We start from the raw sequence: 25,498 nt of genomic DNA on the forward strand, positions 1-25,498 counted from the left end.
TGACAAAATCAATCACTGATATGGATATTGGAATGGGTGGTTATAATGTGTTTCGTGCTGACAGACCAAGGAAGGGTGGTGGGGTTGCTATTTATGGCAAATCTTAATTTAATGTGAAGTTAGTCTATTCAGAATCAATCGGTAAGCAGCTGGAATTTTTGGCAGTGAAGGTGGAGTTGGCCAAGGGCCCTTATGTTACTGTTGTTGGGTGTTATAGGCCTCCTTCTGCCCTGAGTACTGCATTTCAGACTCTTATTCAACTCTTATCCAGATTGGACTACTCCGAAATTATTTTAGCAGGTGATCTAAACTGGGACTGGCTGAAACCTTGTTCAGATAAATTTAAGTCATTTTGTGATTCTGTCAATTTTACACAGTCAATCAATTCTCCCACTCGTTTAAATCTTAAGTGCCATGACAAATCCACCTTAATTGATTTAATTTTGACTAATGCCCCACCCAAATTTTCTGCTGTTGGTGTTTTTTGCAATGACCTAAGTGACCACTGTGTTGTTGCTGCTGTAAGGAATACTAAGATGCCTAAATGTAAACCTCGCGTAATATGTAAGAGGAATCTCAAAAAATTTAATGAACAGGGCTTTTGCCATGATTTGTTTAATTGTGTTAGGAGTAGAATAGAGCTGATTCCCGATGTGGAGTCAGCCTGGATCTTTTTCCGGGATAGTTTTTTGCAAGTAATAAATAGACACGCCCCACTAAAGAGATTCAGAGTTAAGGGGCGGGACAATCCCTGGTTTTCCTCTGAGCTTGGAGATATTCTTCATGACCGCAATTTAGCTTGGGCCAAAGCAAGAAAAACGGGCTCTTCGTCTGATTGGCTTGTTTTTAGGCAGTTAAGAAATAAATGTTCTTCTTTTATTAAAAAAGCAAAATCTGACTTTTATCTGTCAGCCACTACTAATACTTTAAATGATCCCAGAAAATTTTGGAAGGCTATAAAATTACTTTCTTTAAACAAAGATAGTATTAATGTTCCTTCTTTTATTATGAAAGAATCTGTAGTAGTTCATGACAAGCTGGAGATATTGAACCATTTTAATGAGCATTTTATTCAGTCTGGTTCTTTGTTTGACACTGCTTGTCCTTACACTGTGACATCTTGTAGAGATGTACCAGTCTCTACAAGTGTCTTCAATCTCACTCCATTCTTAGTGGCTGACGTTCAAAAAGCCCTAAAAAGGCTGGCTCCTAAAAAACCTCCAGGACCTGATCTTATAGAGCCCTACTTCTTAAAAATAGCTGCGGATTGTGTAGCACAGCCTCTAACGTACCTTTTTAATCTTACTTTAGAGAGCAATACTATTACCAAAATATGGAAATCTGCATTTGTTTGTCCATTTTTGAAAGGGGTTGACCCGTCAAATTTAAATAATTACAGGCCAATTTCTAATTTGTCTGTTTTGGCCAAAACGCTTGAATCCCTGCTGAGTGATCAGATGAAAGATTTCTTGCATGTACAGGACATTTTATCCCCAGTTCAGTCAGGTTTTAGAAAAAAACATAGTACTATCACAGCTGCAATGAAGGTGATAAATGACATCTCTGTTGCTCGTGACAAGGAGCAGCACTGTGCATCACTTTTTATTGATTTGTCAAAAGCTTTTGACACGGTTGATCATGATGTTTTAAAGATTAGGCTTCTTAATTCGGGGTTTTCAGAGGATACTGTCTCTTGGTTCTCAAACTATCTTAGTGACAGAACCCAGTGCATTAAGTATGATGGTGTTCAATCTGGTATCTTACCAATCCTTAAAGGGGTTCCACAAGGCTCTGTGTTAGGCCCTCTTTTATTTACTATTTAAATAAATAACCTTAGTCAGCGTGTGTCTGATGCAAACTTTCATTTTTATGCAGATGACACAGTTATTTACTGTTGTGCACCCTCTCTTAAACAAGCCATTGCACATTTACAGAATGCCTTCACTGTGGTCCAAAACACGTTGCTACAGCTGAAACTTGTGCTTAATGCAAAAAAAAACAAATGTATGATCTTCACGGGCCCTCGGAATAGACCACTGAATGTTCCCTCAGTGATTACTCTTGACGGACGTGAAATACAGACTGTTACAACTTATAAGTATCTTGGTATTGTTATTGATGATTGCCTATCATTTAAGCCTCATGTTCACTGTCTAGTGAGAAAGCTGAGGCTAAAATTGGGTTTTTACTTTCGAAATAAGCTGTGTTTTTCTTTTAATGTCAAAAAAACGTTTAGTGGCATCCACTTTTTTATCTGTGCTGGACTATGGTGATATATTATATATGCATTCATCTGCTCAATGCCTTCAAATGATTGACGCAGCCTATCATGCATCGCTGAGATTTATCACTAATTGTAAAGCTCGCAGCCACCACTGTGAGCTGTACTCCCGTGTAGGGTGGTCTGCTCTGGCCACACGGAGGCTTTGTCATTGGTACACATTTATATATAAGGCTATTCTTGGTGTGCTTCCATCCTATTTATGTTCACTTCTTATGAAAGAAAGTGCAGGTCATTACTCTCTCCGTTCTCAGGCTGTTGTCTTGCTTTCTGTCCCACATGTCAGTACTGAGCTGGGTAAAAAAGCCTTTGTTTATTCTGCTCCCTTTACATGGAATTTGCTGCAGAACAACTTAAAACTTAGTAAATTGATTCCTTTGAGTGTTTTTAAGTTAAGAATGAGATCTTATGAGTTGGACTCCCTCACATGTCAATGTTTTTAATTGAGATTTCATTGTAAGTGCATAATTGGCTTTCAAACTGTTTCTATTAATTTATTTGTATTTATTTTCATGTTTTTTGTGTGTCTTTGTACGTATGTAATGATGTGATGTAATTCAGCTGCCTATCTTGGCCAGGTCTCCCTTGCAAAAGAGATTTTTAATCTCAATGGGCTTCTCCTGGTTAAATAAAGGATAAATAAAAAAAAAAAATAAATAAATAAAAATTTCATTTATTTATAAAAGTAACGGGTAACGAACCACACGCTAACGGAGTTACTTTATTTTTAAAAGTAACGTGTTACAGTATTAGTTACTGTCAAAAGTAACTGCGTTACCGGTAACACGTTACTGCCCAACACTGGTGATGAGAAATGAAAACGTACCGTTGTAGCTGTAGTCCAGCACTGTTACTGACTCTGAGACGCTTGTGAGTGTTGATTTTAGCAGAGATTCCATTTTACTCAGGACCAAACACTCACTAGGAACAAACGTGCAGTTGTTGAACACCAGCTTGATTTGAATCACAGCTGCTCCACTGCTAAAGACACCAAAAATTCACAATGTAAAAATGCATCACTAAAGTAAAAAAATAAATAAAAAGTAAATCTTGCTTAAATATTCATTACAGAAATTTCTCGTACATTGTAGATGGAGATTCTGGAGAAGTCTGTACCAGAGGTGTGGTTGGAGGAAGTGTTGATGTGTCTACAACAGAAGAATTTTAGTTACAGAGCAATTTTATGTTAACATTTACAAATTCACAATCATAAGCAAGAGGAACTACAGATCGTTTTTGTAGAAAAAGTTGATGAAATTGTGGTGTAACCTACCGTTCTCACGCTGACTCAAGCAGCTTAATAAACTGTATTCCATGTAACCATTAACTTGATCATCTAAACTCCTAAAATGAAGAGAAAGCAATAATGTCATGGTCCAAATGACTTCACCATAAGAATTTCACAGAGAAAATGTCAGAACTGCAATCTTCTGCAGGAACTTACGTGAAGTTGAAGGTGGTGGGTTCAGATGGAGGTGCACCAGAATTATTTAGAACTGTGTTCACCTGGAAGAACCATCAATATATTTTATTTTTATTGTGAACCAACCTGACAGTCAGTTGGGACACTGTGTAAAATGTCTAAACTAAGGAATGGTACCATTTTGGGAAAAAAAAAAAAAAGGTCATTTCGAATTTAATGGCTACTACACGTCTCAAAAAAGTTGAAGAGGGCAACAAAATTGGGCAGAGAGACAGAGTCTCTTAGAAGTAAAGATGGGCAGAGCTTCAACAATCTGTGAAAAACTGTGTCTACATATTGTGGGATAATTTCAAAATTATGTTCCTCAAAATCAAATTGTAAAACAGTTAAATATCTCATCATTTACAAAACATAATATCATCAAACATTTTAAATAACTTGGAGAAGTCTCTGTACACAAGGGACAAGGGCGAAAATTCTAATTGGATGTTTGTGATGTTCGGGCCCTCAGGGGCCACTGCACTTAAACCAATTATGATTTTGTAATGGAAATCACTGCATGGGCTCACTAACACCTCCAGAAACTATTGTCTGTGAACACAGTTTGCATGTCATCCATGAATGCAGATTAAATCTCTATCCTGCAAAGAAGAAGGCATGGGTGAACATGATCCAGAAACTCCACCATCCTCTCTGGGCCAAAACTCATTTATAATGTACTGAAGCAAAGTGGAAAACTGTTCTGTGTTCAGACTAATCAAAATGTTAATTTACTTATTTTGTAAAGCATGGACACCACGTCCTCCAGACTAAAGAAGAGAGGGACCATCTGGCTTGCTTTCAGCACTCAGTGTAAAAAGCCACATCACTAAAGGTATGGGAGAGCATTAGTCTCTGTGGAATGGGCCACTTGCACATTGGGTCAATATCATCTACAGAGTGTTTTCATAAAATTTCCAAAAATAGGTTTGATTTCTCTAAATACTTTGGATTTACTTGACTAAGGAATTTCACTTTAAAGTCACCAAACAGGAAGTGATGTCATATTTCTGCGGTGCGAGACCGGTTTGCTCATCAGGGACAAACTTTCTTATAAAGAACATATTCACTTTTAATTACCACATTTTAATTGTTTAAAGCGCAATACAAATAAACATGAATTGAATTAAATTGAATTTCTACAACGACTTTCTACTTTGAGACAAAATTGATAGGTCTTTTCAGAACAAATAAATCGTGTTTAGGGGAACATTATCTGCTAAGCACATGATGATGTACACTTACAATGTTAGTGAAGATGCTCTTCACTTGGGTGTAGGTGTCACTCCTGAGGTCAGGGTTCATCGGCATGCTGATGTTATTAATGCTGAATATGATGTTTACTGCAAATGAGGTGTTTGTATTCTCTGTGGAATAAATGAAATGTGCTTCAGTATGAATTAGTTACAGATTGAATTTAAATGAATAATGAATTCTAATGAATAATGAATGAATAATGAAGTTTTTGAGGTAAATGTATTGTGTGATGAGCAGTGTTGTGCTAGTTACAAAAAAAAGTAACTAGTTACAGTTACTCGTTACTCCATTTAAAAAGTGACAGTTACTTTGTTGATAATTTACACCATAAAGTAATGTGTTACTGTTAAAAGTAACTTTTTAGTTCCTTTTATAAAGAATCTTCTTTAATGTTCTCATTAATGACCTTTTATGTGTTATAATCTACACAAACACAAAACTGACTTAAACACAGAGTCATTTTTAAACACTATTATATTAAAGTCAGAGCAGCACACACTGAATATATCACAAGGATTTCTGACATAAACAACAAAACAAGCTGAATAATAGATTCACAATCAAACACTAAAGTGGCTTCTGCTGTTGTGTTGAGCTCTTAAACATGTTCCTTTCACAACTGAAGTATGAAAACAGAACACCGGGTTAGCGCATAGCTTCTAGCTCCTCAGGCATGGAGGTCCTGGAGGAGCTTCAGCAGATTGGAGTTGCTGTTTATCGCAGTAGATACGAGCTTCGAACCAGAAACACACAGCTTACATTTGACTTGAAAGTTTTTGTCTTTATGCTCAACTAAAGTGAAATAATGATCATTTTTCCACTTTGAGAAACTCGTCTTGCTCTCGCCTCGACTCGCCATTACTGCCGCACAGACCTGAATAAACGGAGACACGCCCACAGTGCGTCTTCTTCCTGTTTACAGTGGTTCATCCACCAATCCTACAATGTGTCTCTGCTGTAAGCAGGTCAGACTGTAGTCTACATTTCAGCCCAATTTCTAGGCTCTAGGCTCCAGGCCCTATAGCCCAGCTACCGTCTCTAGGCTCTGTTTGGATCCTGAGGCTCTGCTAGCCTTTCCAGGCTTTACTTGGATCTTTTCAGGCCCTGTCAGCTCCTCATGGTTTTGCTAACATCTTCTGCTAACATGGCTTTTCTCTTAATGCTGCTTTGTTCATTGTTTGTACAGAATCTAAGATCAAGTGATTTATACTGGGTGAGTACATCTTACAACATTTGTGGCTCTTTGGACATAGCCTATGGATTTAACTGTTCAGCCTTTGTGCATTCCCCTCAAATGCCAAAAGAGTTGGCAGAGTACTTAAATGCAGCCTGGTTGCTACCCAGGGATATTCTTCAGCTTCAAAATCTTTTGATTTTAAATGACTATTTTGCATTTGATGGCAGACATTACTGGGACTCTCATTTTAAAAACTCTACAGATTTTTTATATACTGATGGTAAACAGAGATGGTTAATATTTTTATTGCTGCTTTTATCTGGCAATGTGCAGCCAAATCCAGGCCCTGAGTTGCAGTGTATTCCATTGCCATCTGATGTGAAATCCATGTCTGGTTTGAGTGTAATTCACCCTAATGTTCGCAGTTTGTTACCCAAAATGGATCTGCTTAGAATTTGGGTGAATTTAACAGATGCAGATATTGTTGTGCTATCTGAAACCTGGCTGACAAAATCAATCACTGATATGGATATTGGAATGGGTGGTTATAATGTGTTTCGTGCTGACAGACCAAGGAAGGGTGGTGGGGTTGCTATTTATGGCAAATCTTAATTTAATGTGAAGTTAGTCTATTCAGAATCAATCGGTAAGCAGCTGGAATTTTTGGCAGTGAAGGTGGAGTTGGCCAAGGGCCCTTATGTTACTGTTGTTGGGTGTTATAGGCCTCCTTCTGCCCTGAGTACTGCATTTCAGACTCTTATTCAACTCTTATCCAGATTGGACTACTCCGAAATTATTTTAGCAGGTGATCTAAACTGGGACTGGCTGAAACCTTGTTCAGATAAATTTAAGTCATTTTGTGATTCTGTCAATTTTACACAGTCAATCAATTCTCCCACTCGTTTAAATCTTAAGTGCCATGACAAATCCACCTTAATTGATTTAATTTTGACTAATGCCCCACCCAAATTTTCTGCTGTTGGTGTTTTTTGCAATGACCTAAGTGACCACTGTGTTGTTGCTGCTGTAAGGAATACTAAGATGCCTAAATGTAAACCTCGCGTAATATGTAAGAGGAATCTCAAAAAATTTAATGAACAGGGCTTTTGCCATGATTTGTTTAATTGTGTTAGGAGTAGAATAGAGCTGATTCCCGATGTGGAGTCAGCCTGGATCTTTTTCCGGGATAGTTTTTTGCAAGTAATAAATAGACACGCCCCACTAAAGAGATTCAGAGTTAAGGGGCGGGACAATCCCTGGTTTTCCTCTGAGCTTGGAGATATTCTTCATGACCGCAATTTAGCTTGGGCCAAAGCAAGAAAAACGGGCTCTTCGTCTGATTGGCTTGTTTTTAGGCAGTTAAGAAATAAATGTTCTTCTTTTATTAAAAAAGCAAAATCTGACTTTTATCTGTCAGCCACTACTAATACTTTAAATGATCCCAGAAAATTTTGGAAGGCTATAAAATTACTTTCTTTAAACAAAGATAGTATTAATGTTCCTTCTTTTATTATGAAAGAATCTGTAGTAGTTCATGACAAGCTGGAGATATTGAACCATTTTAATGAGCATTTTATTCAGTCTGGTTCTTTGTTTGACACTGCTTGTCCTTACACTGTGACATCTTGTAGAGATGTACCAGTCTCTACAAGTGTCTTCAATCTCACTCCATTCTTAGTGGCTGACGTTCAAAAAGCCCTAAAAAGGCTGGCTCCTAAAAAACCTCCAGGACCTGATCTTATAGAGCCCTACTTCTTAAAAATAGCTGCGGATTGTGTAGCACAGCCTCTAACGTACCTTTTTAATCTTACTTTAGAGAGCAATACTATTACCAAAATATGGAAATCTGCATTTGTTTGTCCATTTTTGAAAGGGGTTGACCCGTCAAATTTAAATAATTACAGGCCAATTTCTAATTTGTCTGTTTTGGCCAAAACGCTTGAATCCCTGCTGAGTGATCAGATGAAAGATTTCTTGCATGTACAGGACATTTTATCCCCAGTTCAGTCAGGTTTTAGAAAAAAACATAGTACTATCACAGCTGCAATGAAGGTGATAAATGACATCTCTGTTGCTCGTGACAAGGAGCAGCACTGTGCATCACTTTTTATTGATTTGTCAAAAGCTTTTGACACGGTTGATCATGATGTTTTAAAGATTAGGCTTCTTAATTCGGGGTTTTCAGAAGATACTGTCTCTTGGTTCTCAAACTATCTTAGTGACAGAACCCAGTGCATTAAGTATGATGGTGTTCAATCTGGTATCTTACCAATCCTTAAAGGGGTTCCACAAGGCTCTGTGTTAGGCCCTCTTTTATTTACTATTTATATAAATAACCTTAGTCAGCGTGTGTCTGATGCAAACTTTCATTTTTATGCAGATGACACAGTTATTTACTGTTGTGCACCCTCTCTTAAACAAGCCATTGCACATTTACAGAATGCCTTCACTGTGGTCCAAAACACGTTGCTACAGCTGAAACTTGTGCTTAATGCAAAAAAAAACAAATGTATGATCTTCACGGGCCCTCGGAATAGACCACTGAATGTTCCCTCAGTGATTACTCTTGACGGACGTGAAATACAGACTGTTACAACTTATAAGTATCTTGGTATTGTTATTGATGATTGCCTATCATTTAAGCCTCATGTTCACTGTCTAGTGAGAAAGCTGAGGCTAAAATTGGGTTTTTACTTTCGAAATAAGCTGTGTTTTTCTTTTAATGTCAAAAAAACGTTTAGTGGCATCCACTTTTTTATCTGTGCTGGACTATGGTGATATATTATATATGCATTCATCTGCTCAATGGCTTCAAATGATTGACGCAGCCTATCATGCATCGCTGAGATTTATCACTAATTGTAAAGCTCGCAACCACCACTGTGAGCTGTACTCTCGTGTAGGGTGGTCTGCTCTGGCCACACGGAGGCTTTGTCATTGGTACACATTTATATATAAGGCTATTCTTGGTGTGCTTCCATCCTATTTATGTTCACTTCTTATGAAAGAAAGTGCAGGTCATTACTCTCTCCGTTCTCAGGCTGTTGTCTTGCTTTCTGTCCCACATGTCAGTACTGAGCTGGGTAAAAAAGCCTTTGTTTATTCTGCTCCCTTTACATGGAATTTGCTGCAGAACAACTTAAAACTTAGTAAATTGATTCCTTTGAGTGTTTTTAAGTTAAGAATGAGATCTTATGAGTTGGACTCCCTCACATGTCAATGTTTTTAATTGAGATTTCATTGTAAGTGCATAATTGGCTTTCAAACTGTTTCTATTAATTTATTTGTATTTATTTTCATGTTTTTTGTGTGTCTTTGTACGTATGTAATGATGTGATGTAATTCAGCTGCCTATCTTGGCCAGGTCTCCCTTGCAAAAGAGATTTTTAATCTCAATGGGCTTCTCCTGGTTAAATAAAGGATAAATAAAAAAAAAAATAAAAATAAATAAAAATTTCATTTATTTATAAAAGTAACGGGTAACGAACCACACGCTAACGGAGTTACTTTATTTTTAAAAGTAACGTGTTACAGTATTAGTTACTGTCAAAAGTAACTGCGTTACCGGTAACACGTTACTGCCCAACACTGGTGATGAGAAATGAAAACGTACCGTTGTAGCTGTAGTCCAGCACTGTTACTGACTCTGAGACGCTTGTGAGTGTTGATTTTAGCAGAGATTCCATTTTACTCAGGACCAAACACTCACTAGGAACAAACGTGCAGTTGTTGAACACCAGCTTGATTTGAATCACAGCTGCTCCACTGCTAAAGACACCAAAAATTCACAATGTAAAAATGCATCACTAAAGTAAAAAAATAAATAAAAAGTAAATCTTGCTTAAATATTCATTACAGAAATTTCTCGTACATTGTAGATGGAGATTCTGGAGAAGTCTGTACCAGAGGTGTGGTTGGAGGAAGTGTTGATGTGTCTACAACAGAAGAATTTTAGTTACAGAGCAATTTTATGTTAACATTTAAAAATTCACAATCATAAGCAAGAGGAACTACAGATCGTTTTTGTAGAAAAAGTTGATGAAATTGTGGTGTAACCTACCGTTCTCACGCTGACTCAAGCAGCTTAATAAACTGTATTCCATGTAACCATTAACTTGATCATCTAAACTCCTAAAATGAAGAGAAAGCAATAATGTCATGGTCCAAATGACTTCACCATAAGAATTTCACAGAGAAAATGTCAGAACTGCAATCTTCTGCAGGAACTTACGTGAAGTTGAAGGTGGTGGGTTCAGATTGGGGTGCACCAGAATTATTTAGAACTGTGTTCACCTGGAAGAACCATCAATATATTTTATTTTTATTGTGAACCAACCTGACAGTCAGTTGGGACACTGTGTAAAATGTCTAAACTAAGGAATGGTACCATTTTGGGAAAAAAAAAAAAAAGGTCATTTCGAATTTAATGGCTACTACACGTCTCAAAAAAGTTGAAGAGGGCAACAAAATTGGGCAGAGAGACAGAGTCTCTTAGAAGTAAAGATGGGCAGAGCTTCAACAATCTGTGAAAAACTGTGTCTACATATTGTGGGATAATTTCAAAATTATGTTCCTCAAAATCAAATTGTAAAACAGTTAAATATCTCATCATTTACAAAACATAATATCATCAAACATTTTAAATAACTTGGAGAAGTCTCTGTACACAAGGGACAAGGGCGAAAATTCTAATTGGATGTTTGTGATGTTCGGGCCCTCAGGGGCCACTGCACTTAAACCAATTATGATTTTGTAATGGAAATCACTGCATGGGCTCACTAACACCTCCAGAAACTATTGTCTGTGAACACAGTTTGCATGTCATCCATGAATGCAGATTAAATCTCTATCCTGCAAAGAAGAAGGCATGGGTGAACATGATCCAGAAACTCCACCATCCTCTCTGGGCCAAAACTCATTTATAATGTACTGAAGCAAAGTGGAAAACTGTTCTGTGTTCAGACTAATCAAAATGTTAATTTACTTATTTTGTAAAGCATGGACACCACGTCCTCCAGACTAAAGAAGAGAGGGACCATCTGGCTTGCTTTCAGCACTCAGTGTAAAAAGCCACATCACTAAAGGTATGGGAGAGCATTAGTCTCTGTGGAATGGGCCACTTGCACATTGGGTCAATATCATCTACAGAGTGTTTTCATAAAATTTCCAAAAATAGGTTTGATTTCTCTAAATACTTTGGATTTACTTGACTAAGGAATTTCACTTTAAAGTCACCAAACAGGAAGTGATGTCATATTTCTGCGGTGCGAGACCGGTTTGCTCATCAGGGACAAACTTTCTTATAAAGAACATATTCACTTTTAATTACCACATTTTAATTGTTTAAAGCGCAATACAAATAAACATGAATTGAATTAAATTGAATTTCTACAACGACTTTCTACTTTGAGACAAAATTGATAGGTCTTTTCAGAACAAATAAATCGTGTTTAGGGGAACATTATCTGCTAAGCACATGATGATGTACACTTACAATGTTAGTGAAGATGCTCTTCACTTGGGTGTAGGTGTCACTCCTGAGGTCAGGGTTCATCGGCATGCTGATGTTATTAATGCTGAATATGATGTTTACTGCAAATGAGGTGTTTGTATTCTCTGTGGAATAAATGAAATGTGCTTCAGTATGAATTAGTTACAGATTGAATTTAAATGAATAATGAATTCTAATGAATAATGAATGAATAATGAAGTTTTTGAGGTAAATGTATTGTGTGATGAGCAGTGTTGTGCTAGTTACAAAAAAAAGTAACTAGTTACAGTTACTCGTTACTCCATTTAAAAAGTGACAGTTACTTTGTTGATAATTTACACCATAAAGTAATGTGTTACTGTTAAAAGTAACTTTTTAGTTCCTTTTATAAAGAATCTTCTTTAATGTTCTCATTAATGACCTTTTATGTGTTATAATCTACACAAACACAAAACTGACTTAAACACAGAGTCATTTTTAAACACTATTATATTAAAGTCAGAGCAGCACACACTGAATATATCACAAGGATTTCTGACATAAACAACAAAACAAGCTGAATAATAGATTCACAATCAAACACTAAAGTGGCTTCTGCTGTTGTGTTGAGCTCTTAAACATGTTCCTTTCACAACTGAAGTATGAAAACAGAACACCGGGTTAGCGCATAGCTTCTAGCTCCTCAGGCATGGAGGTCCTGGAGGAGCTTCAGCAGATTGGAGTTGCTGTTTATCGCAGTAGATACGAGCTTCGAACCAGAAACACACAGCTTACATTTGACTTGAAAGTTTTTGTCTTTATGCTCAACTAAAGTGAAATAATGATCATTTTTCCACTTTGAGAAACTCGTCTTGCTCTCGCCTCGACTCGCCATTACTGCCGCACAGACCTGAATAAACGGAGACACGCCCACAGTGCGTCTTCTTCCTGTTTACAGTGGTTCATCCACCAATCCTACAATGTGTCTCTGCTGTAAGCAGGTCAGACTGTAGTCTACATTTCAGCCCAATTTCTAGGCTCTAGGCTCCAGGCCCTATAGCCCAGCTACCGTCTCTAGGCTCTGTTTGGATCCTGAGGCTCTGCTAGCCTTTCCAGGCTTTACTTGGATCTTTTCAGGCCCTGTCAGCTCCTCATGGTTTTGCTAACATCTTCTGCTAACATGGCTTTTCTCTTAATGCTGCTTTGTTCATTGTTTGTACAGAATCTAAGATCAAGTGATTTATACTGGGTGAGTACATCTTACAACATTTGTGGCTCTTTGGACATAGCCTATGGATTTAACTGTTCAGCCTTTGTGCATTCCCCTCAAATGCCAAAAGAGTTGGCAGAGTACTTAAATGCAGCCTGGTTGCTACCCAGGGATATTCTTCAGCTTCAAAATCTTTTGATTTTAAATGACTATTTTGCATTTGATGGCAGACATTACTGGGACTCTCATTTTAAAAACTCTACAGATTTTTTATATACTGATGGTAAACAGAGATGGTTAATATTTTTATTGCTGCTTTTATCTGGCAATGTGCAGCCAAATCCAGGCCCTGAGTTGCAGTGTATTCCATTGCCATCTGATGTGAAATCCATGTCTGGTTTGAGTGTAATTCACCCTAATGTTCGCAGTTTGTTACCCAAAATGGATCTGCTTAGAATTTGGGTGAATTTAACAGATGCAGATATTGTTGTGCTATCTGAAACCTGGCTGACAAAATCAATCACTGATATGGATATTGGAATGGGTGGTTATAATGTGTTTCGTGCTGACAGACCAAGGAAGGGTGGTGGGGTTGCTATTTATGGCAAATCTTAATTTAATGTGAAGTTAGTCTATTCAGAATCAATCGGTAAGCAGCTGGAATTTTTGGCAGTGAAGGTGGAGTTGGCCAAGGGCCCTTATGTTACTGTTGTTGGGTGTTATAGGCCTCCTTCTGCCCTGAGTACTGCATTTCAGACTCTTATTCAACTCTTATCCAGATTGGACTACTCCGAAATTATTTTAGCAGGTGATCTAAACTGGGACTGGCTGAAACCTTGTTCAGATAAATTTAAGTCATTTTGTGATTCTGTCAATTTTACACAGTCAATCAATTCTCCCACTCGTTTAAATCTTAAGTGCCATGACAAATCCACCTTAATTGATTTAATTTTGACTAATGCCCCACCCAAATTTTCTGCTGTTGGTGTTTTTTGCAATGACCTAAGTGACCACTGTGTTGTTGCTGCTGTAAGGAATACTAAGATGCCTAAATGTAAACCTCGCGTAATATGTAAGAGGAATCTCAAAAAATTTAATGAACAGGGCTTTTGCCATGATTTGTTTAATTGTGTTAGGAGTAGAATAGAGCTGATTCCCGATGTGGAGTCAGCCTGGATCTTTTTCCGGGATAGTTTTTTGCAAGTAATAAATAGACACGCCCCACTAAAGAGATTCAGAGTTAAGGGGCGGGACAATCCCTGGTTTTCCTCTGAGCTTGGAGATATTCTTCATGACCGCAATTTAGCTTGGGCCAAAGCAAGAAAAACGGGCTCTTCGTCTGATTGGCTTGTTTTTAGGCAGTTAAGAAATAAATGTTCTTCTTTTATTAAAAAAGCAAAATCTGACTTTTATCTGTCAGCCACTACTAATACTTTAAATGATCCCAGAAAATTTTGGAAGGCTATAAAATTACTTTCTTTAAACAAAGATAGTATTAATGTTCCTTCTTTTATTATGAAAGAATCTGTAGTAGTTCATGACAAGCTGGAGATATTGAACCATTTTAATGAGCATTTTATTCAGTCTGGTTCTTTGTTTGACACTGCTTGTCCTTACACTGTGACATCTTGTAGAGATGTACCAGTCTCTACAAGTGTCTTCAATCTCACTCCATTCTTAGTGGCTGACGTTCAAAAAGCCCTAAAAAGGCTGGCTCCTAAAAAACCTCCAGGACCTGATCTTATAGAGCCCTACTTCTTAAAAATAGCTGCGGATTGTGTAGCACAGCCTCTAACGTACCTTTTTAATCTTACTTTAGAGAGCAATACTATTACCAAAATATGGAAATCTGCATTTGTTTGTCCATTTTTGAAAGGGGTTGACCCGTCAAATTTAAATAATTACAGGCCAATTTCTAATTTGTCTGTTTTGGCCAAAACGCTTGAATCCCTGCTGAGTGATCAGATGAAAGATTTCTTGCATGTACAGGACATTTTATCCCCAGTTCAGTCAGGTTTTAGAAAAAAACATAGTACTATCACAGCTGCAATGAAGGTGATAAATGACATCTCTGTTGCTCGTGACAAGGAGCAGCACTGTGCATCACTTTTTATTGATTTGTCAAAAGCTTTTGACACGGTTGATCATGATGTTTTAAAGATTAGGCTTCTTAATTCGGGGTTTTCAGAAGATACTGTCTCTTGGTTCTCAAACTATCTTAGTGACAGAACCCAGTGCATTAAGTATGATGGTGTTCAATCTGGTATCTTACCAATCCTTTAAAGGGGTTCCACAAGGCTCTGTGTTAGGCCCTCTTTTATTTACTATTTATATAAATAACCTTAGTCAGCGTGTGTCTGATGCAAACTTTCATTTTTATGCAGATGACACAGTTATTTACTGTTGTGCACCCTCTCTTAAACAAGCCATTGCACATTTACAGAATGCCTTCACTGTGGTCCAAAACACGTTGCTACAGCTGAAACTTGTGCTTAATGCAAAAAAAAACAAATGTATGATCTTCACGGGCCCTCGGAATAGACCACTGTATGTTCCCTCAGTGATTACTCTTGACGGACGTGAAATACAGACTGTTACAACTTATAAGTATCTTGGTATTGTTATTGATGATTGCCTATCATTTAAGCCTCATGTTCACTGTCTAGTGAGAAAGCTGAGGCTAAAATTGGGTTTTTACTTTCGAAATAAGCTGTGTTTTTCTTTTAATGTCAAAAAAACGTTTAGTGGCATCCACTTTTTTATCTGTGCTGGACTATGGTGATATATTATATATGCATTCATCTGCTCAATGGCTTCAAATGATTGACGCAGCCTATCATGCATCGCTGAGATTTATCACTAATTGTAAAGCTCGCAACCACCACTGTGAGCTGTACTCTCGTGTAGGGTGGTCTGCTCTGGCCACACGGAGGCTTTGTCATTGGTACACATTTATATATAAGGCTATTCTTGGTGTGCTTCCATCCTATTTATGTTCACTTCTTATGAAAGAAAGTGCAGGTCATTACTCTCTCCGTTCTCAGGCTGTTGTCTTGCTTTCTGTCCCACATGTCAGTACTGAGCTGGGTAAAAAAGCCTTTGTTTATTCTGCTCCCTTTACATGGAATTTGCTGCAGAACAACTTAAAACTTAGTAAATTGATTCCTTTGAGTGTTTTTAAGTTAAGAATGAGATCTTATGAGTTGGACTCCCTCACATGTCAATGTTTTTAATTGAGATTTCATTGTAAGTGCATAATTGGCTTTCAAACTGTTTCTATTAATTTATTTGTATTTATTTTCATGTTTTTTGTGTGTCTTTGTACGTATGTAATGATGTGATGTAATTCAGCTGCCTATCTTGGCCAGGTCTCCCTTGCAAAAGAGATTTTTAATCTCAATGGGCTTCTCCTGGTTAAATAAAGGATAAATAAAAAAAAAAAAATAAATAAATAAAAATTTCATTTATTTATAAAAGTAACGGGTAACGAACCACACGCTAACGGAGTTACTTTATTTTTAAAAGTAACGTGTTACAGTATTAGTTACTGTCAAAAGTAACTGCGTTACCGGTAACACGTTACTGCCCAACACTGGTGATGAGAAATGAAAACGTACCGTTGTAGCTGTAGTCCAGCACTGTTACTGACTCTGAGACGCTTGTGAGTGTTGATTTTAGCAGAGATTCCATTTTACTCAGGACCAAACACTCACTAGGAACAAACGTGCAGTCGTTGAACACCAGCTTGATTTGAATCACAGCTGCTCCACTGCTAAAGACACCAAAAATTCACAATGTAAAAATGCATCACTAAAGTAAAAAAATAAATAAAAAGTAAATCTTGCTTAAATATTAATTACAGAAATTTCTCGTACATTGTAGATGGAGATTCTGGAGAAGTCTGTACCAGAGGTGTGGTTGGAGGAAGTGTTGATGTGTCTACAACAGAAGAATTTTAGTTACAGAGCAATTTTATGTTAACATTTAAAAATTCACAATCATAAGCAAGAGGAACTACAGATCGTTTTTGTAGAAAAAGTTGATGAAATTGTGGTGTAACCTACCGTTCTCACGCTGACTCAAGCAGCTTAATAAACTGTATTCCATGTAACCATTAACTTGATCATCTAAACTCCTAAAATGAAGAGAAAGCAATAATGTCATGGTCCAAATGACTTCACCATAAGAATTTCACAGAGAAAATGTCAGAACTGCAATCTTCTGCAGGAACTTACGTGAAGTTGAAGGTGGTGGGTTCAGATTGGGGTGCACCAGAATTATTTAGAACTGTGTTCACCTGGAAGAACCATCAATATATTTTATTTTTATTGTGAACCAACCTGACAGTCAGTTGGGACACTGTGTAAAATGTCTAAACTAAGGAATGGTACCATTTTGGGAAAAAAAAAAAAAAGGTCATTTCGAATTTAATGGCTACTACACGTCTCAAAAAAGTTGAAGAGGGCAACAAAATTGGGCAGAGAGACAGAGTCTCTTAGAAGTAAAGATGGGCAGAGCTTCAACAATCTGTGAAAAACTGTGTCTACATATTGTGGGATAATTTCAAAATTATGTTCCTCAAAATCAAATTGTAAAACAGTTAAATATCTCATCATTTACAAAACATAATATCATCAAACATTTTAAATAACTTGGAGAAGTCTCTGTACACAAGGGACAAGGGCGAAAATTCTAATTGGATGTTTGTGATGTTCGGGCCCTCAGGGGCCACTGCACTTAAACCAATTATGATTTTGTAATGGAAATCACTGCATGGGCTCACTAACACCTCCAGAAACTATTGTCTGTGAACACAGTTTGCATGTCATCCATGAATGCAGATTAAATCTCTATCCTGCAAAGAAGAAGGCATGGGTGAACATGATCCAGAAACTCCACCATCCTCTCTGGGCCAAAACTCATTTATAATGTACTGAAGCAAAGTGGAAAACTGTTCTGTGTTCAGACTAATCAAAATGTTAATTTACTTATTTTGTAAAGCATGGACACCACGTCCTCCAGACTAAAGAAGAGAGGGACCATCTGGCTTGCTTTCAGCACTCAGTGTAAAAAGCCACATCACTAAAGGTATGGGAGAGCATTAGTCTCTGTGGAATGGGCCACTTGCACATTGGGTCAATATCATCTACAGAGTGTTTTCATAAAATTTCCAAAAATAGGTTTGATTTCTCTAAATACTTTGGATTTACTTGACTAAGGAATTTCACTTTAAAGTCACCAAACAGGAAGTGATGTCATATTTCTGCGGTGCGAGACCGGTTTGCTCATCAGGGACAAACTTTCTTATAAAGAACATATTCACTTTTAATTACCACATTTTAATTGTTTAAAGCGCAATACAAATAAACATGAATTGAATTAAATTGAATTTCTACAACGACTTTCTACTTTGAGACAAAATTGATAGGTCTTTTCAGAACAAATAAATCGTGTTTAGGGGAACATTATCTGCTAAGCACATGATGATGTACACTTACAATGTTAGTGAAGATGCTCTTCACTTGGGTGTAGGTGTCACTCCTGAGGTCAGGGTTCATCGGCATGCTGATGTTATTAATGCTGAATATGATGTTTACTGCAAATGAGGTGTTTGTATTCTCTGTGGAATAAATGAAATGTGCTTCAGTATGAATTAGTTACAGATTGAATTTAAATGAATAATGAATTCTAATGAATAATGAATGAATAATGAAGTTTTTGAGGTAAATGTATTGTGTGATGAGCAGTGTTGTGCTAGTTACAAAAAAAAGTAACTAGTTACAGTTACTCGTTACTCCATTTAAAAAGTGACAGTTACTTTGTTGATAATTTACACCATAAAGTAATGTGTTACTGTTAAAAGTAACTTTTTAGTTCCTTTTATAAAGAATCTTCTTTAATGTTCTCATTAATGACCTTTTATGTGTTATAATCTACACAAACACAAAACTGACTTAAACACAGAGTCATTTTTAAACACTATTATATTAAAGTCAGAGCAGCACACACTGAATATATCACAAGGATTTCTGACATAAACAACAAAACAAGCTGAATAATAGATTCACAATCAAACACTAAAGTGGCTTCTGCTGTTGTGTTGAGCTCTTAAACATGTTCCTTTCACAACTGAAGTATGAAAACAGAACACCGGGTTAGCGCATAGCTTCTAGCTCCTCAGGCATGGAGGTCCTGGAGGAGCTTCAGCAGATTGGAGTTGCTGTTTATCGCAGTAGATACGAGCTTCGAACCAGAAACACACAGCTTACATTTGACTTGAAAGTTTTTGTCTTTATGCTCAACTAAAGTGAAATAATGATCATTTTTCCACTTTGAGAAACTCGTCTTGCTCTCGCCTCGACTCGCCATTACTGCCGCACAGACCTGAATAAACGGAGACACGCCCACAGTGCGTCTTCTTCCTGTTTACAGTGGTTCATCCACCAATCCTACAATGTGTCTCTGCTGTAAGCAGGTCAGACTGTAGTCTACATTTCAGCCCAATTTCTAGGCTCTAGGCTCCAGGCCCTATAGCCCAGCAACCGTCTCTAGGCTCTGTTTGGATCCTGAGGCTCTGCTAGCCTTTCCAGGCTTGAAATGAAATGAAAACGTACCGTTGTAGCTGTAGTCCAGCACTGTTACTGACTCTGAGACGCTTGTGAGTGTTGATTTTAGCAGAGATTCCATTTTACTCAGGACCAAACACTCACTAGGAACAAACGTGCAGTCGTTGAACACCAGCTTGATTTGAATCACAGCTGCTCCACTGCTAAAGACACCAAAAATTCACAATGTAAAAATGCATCACTAAAGTAAAAAAAAAATAAATAAAAAGTAAATCTTGCTTAAAAATTCATTACAGAAATTTCTCGTACATTGTGGTTGGAGATTCTGGAGAAGTCTGTACCAGAGGTGTAGTTGGAGGAAGTGTTGTTCCATCCCTAGAGTAACAAAAAGAGCCAGATTTTACAAATGTATCACATTTATTTAAACATATATTTGTAGCTCCATGGACAACATGGTATAATACGATTGGATTAGGAAAAACTTGAGTTTGAGCATACATGTTCCCATTTGTTGTAGTTTTTGGAAGAACTGTTGTCTGTTTGGTTCTTTTTTTATGTATGTGTTTTGTTTTCTTGCTGTCCTCCAGATTTCTTGTAGTTGTTGGAGGAACTTTTGTCTGTTTTGTTCTTTCATGTAATTGATCAGATTTCTTGTAGTCCTTCAGCTTACTCGTAGTGGTTGATGCTGTAGAAGACATTCAAAGCAGTTTTATTAATAGGCACATTTAATTAAACAATTGCTTAATTTTAACTACCAATACTCCATTTATTAGCTCATGACTCTGTGGTTTAACATACCAATGAGTTGATTTATTAAGCTGACTGGATGTTTGCTTTGCCCACATCCAAAGCTATACTCTATATCAAGCTCCCAATTCCTGTAAGAAAGCAGCAAAATGTAAATTTCATACACATTTACACTACAGTTCCATTTACTGAATTAATTCCAATTTGAACCTACCTGAAGGTAGAGCTATGGGGTTCAAAAGGTTCTGCTCCAGGTTTATTTAATAATCTGTTTAACTGGAGATAAAAAATAAACATTTTATATAAAAGCTAACTCAGAAAATTATATTATTATTATATTATAAATCTTTCTCTCTCTCGCTCTCTCTCTCTCTCTCTCTCTCTCTCTCTCTCTCTCTCTCTCTATATATATATATTTATAAAATTTTATATTTTATTATTTATTTATCTTTATATATATATATATATATATATATATATATATATATATATATATATATATATATATATATATATATATATGTATGTATATATATAATTTTTATACCTCTAAAAAATTCAATAATTTACTTACTATGTTATTGATGGATGTTTGAAATTGCTGTTTGGTATCTTTCCCGTGGTCTTTCTTCTTTGTCAGATTGTCATTAACTCTTATTATGAAGGCAACTTTAAAGGAGTTTCCTGGAATTTCTGTGAAACAAAATGGATATTTTATTCTGTCTTTTTTTATTGACTATGATTATTAAGCTATATGTTTCATATAGAAGAGACAGAATAATGTTTTTAGCTTCATGGTGTTATTAGAAATGTAAACATACTGTCATAGTAGAAGCCCAGTATTTTCACATTATCCGGGATGTTGGCAGATCGAGATTTCAGCAGATTTGCGACAGCACTGAGAACCGAACTCTCACTAGGAACCGGATCTGAGCACCAGTCAAACAGCAGCTTCACGGAGGCCGTAGATGAATCAGGTCTAGAGAGATAAATCATTATATTGATTGTTTTTCAGTGATCAGTATTAATCACATGCTTCTGTAATTTATACTAATTAGCTATAACAAAAAACCAGTGTCAGGTGTGTGATTAACATAACCAATCATAGGGTTAAGGCAGAAATAAATAGGCAAGTGTAAGGATCTGAGTGGCTTTGATAAAAGTCAAACTGTGATGTCTAGGCAACTCAGTCAAAGTATCTAAAACTAAAGGTTTGTAGGGTGTTCGCAGTAATAAGTACAATTACACCAGTAATCCATCACAGTAGCATTAAATCCTTCTGCTTGGTATCTCCTGCATGGTATCCCCCTGTGATGGATTAGCATGCCTTCACCTGCCCTGTGCCTCAAGTTTACTTGGGTAGGCTCCAGGTGGTCCTGCACCTCTGTGTCGGATAAGTTTCCTGCTGGGAATCCTTCGGTTCTGAATGTTACTTTGATATGTACCACCCAAAAAACATTGACTCTGCATCCAAAACTTTTGTACGTCTTTACTGGTGTTTTACTTGTTGCTTAGAATTATTTTTTTAATCGAGATTTTGCCACAAGTTATGGCTTTTGTGCCTTTTGCCACATGTCCCAATCATGTTTTGCTTATTATAGAGAAGTGCAGTAGAACAGAGTGCTGCATCACACACAGGAATCTCATACAGTAAGAATGAATGCTGAACACAATTTAACAGTTTCCTTTCACTGGAGTCACAACTACACCACCCACATACTTCATCTCTAGCAGAAGCATTGATATTAACCTCATCACATGACCTGGGTTTCCTGCATTTCTGTAAATTGTTTCTGTGCATTTTGTTTTCCTGGAGAAATCTTTCAGGCAAATTGTGTTTTTTGTACAAATTCTACAGGAAACAAAAAACGCATATAACTTGTTTGTGGAAAAGTTTAACAGATTGTGTTGAACCCGGCCACACATGATTTGAAGGCCAAAACAAGGCTGGATAGAAACGGAAACAGACACTACTTGAAGCAGTGCACACTATGAAATAAAAAGAACAGACTAGTGGGAATAATTTTAATACATATTCATGGGAAAAATATATTCAAATGTAAGTGCGTGATTCTGATGTGTTCTGATTTAGTGTTTAGGTCAGCAGAGAAGGCATTGCTGGCCCTGATGGCCCACCACTTTAACCACTGTTATTCTGGTTTAATTAATAAATCTTTATTTAGTTCATGTTAAATTTATTCAGGAACACTAAATGTTTTTTACTCACTCATGAGCACGAGTCCAGGTAAGCATCGACCATATACACACTGTCAAAAATACACAATATTCATTTTTTTTTATTTATGTACAATTATTTATTCAATCATTTAATATATACAATTTATTTATCCTTCTATTGATTTTAGGTTTTTAAAAGAGCCTCTGTCACAACTGATCTCATTAATAGAAATGACAGTAAGATATAGACATCATAGAACATGTATAATGTAGTCTAGACTTTTGTCTCAAACTCAAACTTTATGTTCTGCTGCAGATAACGATGCTCCACTGAGTACCACAAATTTACTTTCATAATCAATAGATAGATTTATACATTAGCCTGTCATTTTTTTTTTACACTTCCACAAAACTACATTTTTATTACCAATAAATGTGACAATAAACTAGTGAGTCCAGCAGAAATAATGTAGAAATTATCCAGAAAGTTTAAATGTACGGAATAATAAATTCTAAACCAATGATTTTAAAGCGACCAAAATATTGAATTTTACTTACGTATGGTGAAGAGTGTAGCTTTTCTGCTGCCATGATTTTTAAAGACGGCAAATCTATTGATACAAATGGATTTCAAAGCTTAATTTTATTTATTTTTTAAAACACTGTGTAACAAAAATATATATTGATGTTTTTGTAGTCCCATATAAAACATTAGAATATGCTGGTTTTGTTCAAAGTCACCAGTCTCTGCTTACTACTCTCTCCCATTATCACTTTAAAACACAATTTTATCAGAGAGTACATGCAATGTATTATATGTGAAGCTTTGCTTTTAAATGTATTTCAATCTCTGACAAACACAGATCGTATCAGACTACACCTGCTAATCTACAGTAAAGAATCTGTGATTTCAAAGGTGCACAAATAAGCTTTATATATCAATTAATAAAATATCAATAAAGAAAAGCATCAGTGACATAAAAAAAAAAATCTAAATCTAAAATACAACAGTTGTTTTACCTTATTTTGTTTTCCAAAGTCATAACCATCCAGTCTCAAGCAATAATATGTCCACTGCAACACACACAGCGATTTGTGTTAAAGAATACAGGCTCTGTCTCAGGCGCTGATTTATCAAAACGGAAAATTGACGTTAATAGGAGTGGTTGTACTGATGGTATGTCAGGGGTGGCCCCTCCCCCACCTGCGTTATTGAAACAAATTAGCCAGCTTTGCTCACCTGAATAATAGCAGGTGTAAATCCTGATGATAGTGATGATCATGACAAACACAATGTGAAGTATGCAGTTATATTGCAGGAGAACACCACAGCCCTGTGATAATTTGATACCCGGCTAAGCGGGTTGTACAACGATTTACGTTTTTTATCCTGAGATGCCATGATGACTTATTGATGAAAGATTTTGAAATTAATGCCAACCTCTGTATATGTAAATATTTATAATATTAGAAAGAGTTAAATAATAGCCAGAAAATAGAATATTCCCCAAATTATTTTCACTGGTGGTCTAGTGGTTAAGATGCAGCGCTCCCACCGCTGCGACCCGGGTTCGATCCCCGGTCAGGGAACCATCCCCAGCCACTCTTAGTGCCGCTCCCAAGCCCGAATAAATTGGGGAGGGTTGCGTTAGGAAGGGCATCCAGCGTAAAACATGTGCCAAATCAAACGTGCGGAGGATCCGCTGTGGCGCCCCCTAACGGGAGAAGCCGAAAAGAAAGTTTATATTCAGTTTTCTATTTTGTCACTCTTCAGGTATCCTTCGGGGGAAGCAGTGGAGTCCCGTGCATTACCAGCTGACTGAAAGGTTGATAAGGAGAAAGTTTGTCTCATGAATATAACTTATGTTTATATCATTGTTCTCATATTAAATTTGAGGCACATTAGATCCAGTGATGCTGTTAAAGCAAATGGTTGCAAAAAATCATTAAAATTAAATGTTATCTAATAAAAGATTGTGTATAGAATATAAATGACTGTAAGAATGTTTAAATCACCAATATTACTACAGTTGGTGCTCGAAAACCCACAGATTTTTTGCTATATGGCAGAAACAATGTGTCTGTTAAAGCGTACAGGTGCTACTAGGTGTGTTTATTGAAAAGTTCAAATTTAATAGCTCTAATTGCAGTATAATTAAACAAGACTGTTGACGCTTTAGGAGGAGAAGTTTTTCGTCACACCCAAATGTGAGTTGCTTTTCTGAGGGTATTTGTACAATATAAAAACTAGTCATTTCTGTAAAAACTCCAACACATCTAATGTACACAAGGAAGGTATATACAAATAAAAGTCTTTGTTTTATTTCTATATGTCTTACATTATAATCCGAAATCATATCAAAAGTAGTTTTTTTTTTTATTTCAATTCTCAGTATCTTCTTGATACTTGATGGTGAAGTGAGACAATGTTTTTTACTCTCACATTTAAATAACCACAATTTATCATATAAATACTAATTAGTATGTTATCTCCAGTATAGATTATGAATGCAGTATGTTTTACAGAAATCTTCAGTCTCGGTGTCTTATGAAGATATGCATTGAGAATTTCCCTGAGTACTCTAGGCATTGCTCTAGATTTTAGAGCAGGCAAAATTCAAAGTACTTTTTTTTATCTTTTATTTCCTCTTTTAGTGTTCATCAGTATATTCAGGCTGTAGTAGAGCCTGTGTGATATCTTTACTGAGTTTCAGTTCGCACAAGCACTCCCATGATTATAATTATTCCCCACCCTCTCGAAATATTACTCACTGCCACGTTTACAAATAATTAGATTATTAACATAATACAATGGAAAAATCTAAAAGAAATGCGCCACCACCCAAAGAATCTTGCGTCAGTATTTTTTGCATAAATATTCAGTTCAACAGTATCAGATAACATCATTCAAATGACAAATATAATCATGAAAGTATTTATTATACAAACTAAAATAGAAATAATCCTAATTGGTAAGTCAGTAAGTGACAGTGTATGAACTGCTCAGTACAACTTTATTATTTCACAGTGAGTGATTTTACCCCAACACCTTACACCACAGACCTGCAGTATCATCATTTATATTAAGTGTGTAATCTTGTGTACAGTGTAGATTTATTCATTGCTAGAGACTCAAAGCACTTTTGTACG

The 25,498-nt window shown here is 36.5% G+C and overlaps 1 protein-coding gene across 1 annotated transcript in view; it reads right to left on the reverse strand.

Moving 5' to 3' along the window:
* Positions 1 to 23,645, reverse strand: part of LOC310724653 (uncharacterized protein) — a 125,536-nt gene extending 101,891 nt beyond the window's left edge. The window contains exons 1-25 of the mRNA XM_083538894.1: positions 23,369 to 23,645; positions 22,907 to 22,959; positions 22,398 to 22,437; positions 20,992 to 21,149; positions 20,745 to 20,863; positions 20,385 to 20,446; positions 20,222 to 20,301; positions 19,922 to 20,108; positions 19,733 to 19,798; positions 19,472 to 19,626; positions 18,356 to 18,477; positions 17,093 to 17,154; positions 16,922 to 16,992; positions 16,733 to 16,796; positions 16,475 to 16,629; positions 11,672 to 11,793; positions 10,409 to 10,470; positions 10,238 to 10,308; positions 10,049 to 10,112; positions 9,791 to 9,945; positions 4,989 to 5,110; positions 3,726 to 3,787; positions 3,555 to 3,625; positions 3,366 to 3,429; positions 3,108 to 3,262 (exon numbers count right to left, since the gene is read on the reverse strand). Of these exons, the coding sequence (XP_083395020.1) occupies positions 3,108 to 3,262; positions 3,366 to 3,429; positions 3,555 to 3,625; positions 3,726 to 3,787; positions 4,989 to 5,110; positions 9,791 to 9,945; positions 10,049 to 10,112; positions 10,238 to 10,308; positions 10,409 to 10,470; positions 11,672 to 11,793; positions 16,475 to 16,629; positions 16,733 to 16,796; positions 16,922 to 16,992; positions 17,093 to 17,154; positions 18,356 to 18,477; positions 19,472 to 19,626; positions 19,733 to 19,798; positions 19,922 to 20,108; positions 20,222 to 20,301; positions 20,385 to 20,446; positions 20,745 to 20,863; positions 20,992 to 21,149; positions 22,398 to 22,437; positions 22,907 to 22,959; positions 23,369 to 23,397 (2,371 nt within the window). The 5' untranslated portion in view covers positions 23,398 to 23,645. The remainder of the gene's footprint in view (positions 1 to 3,107; positions 3,263 to 3,365; positions 3,430 to 3,554; positions 3,626 to 3,725; positions 3,788 to 4,988; positions 5,111 to 9,790; positions 9,946 to 10,048; positions 10,113 to 10,237; positions 10,309 to 10,408; positions 10,471 to 11,671; positions 11,794 to 16,474; positions 16,630 to 16,732; positions 16,797 to 16,921; positions 16,993 to 17,092; positions 17,155 to 18,355; positions 18,478 to 19,471; positions 19,627 to 19,732; positions 19,799 to 19,921; positions 20,109 to 20,221; positions 20,302 to 20,384; positions 20,447 to 20,744; positions 20,864 to 20,991; positions 21,150 to 22,397; positions 22,438 to 22,906; positions 22,960 to 23,368) is intronic.
* Between the last annotated feature and the right edge of the window lie 1,853 nt (positions 23,646 to 25,498).

Source organism: Silurus aristotelis (genome assembly GCF_946808225.1).
Source record: "Silurus aristotelis genome assembly, chromosome: 4".
Classification (NCBI taxonomy): Eukaryota; Metazoa; Chordata; class Actinopteri; order Siluriformes; family Siluridae; genus Silurus; species Silurus aristotelis.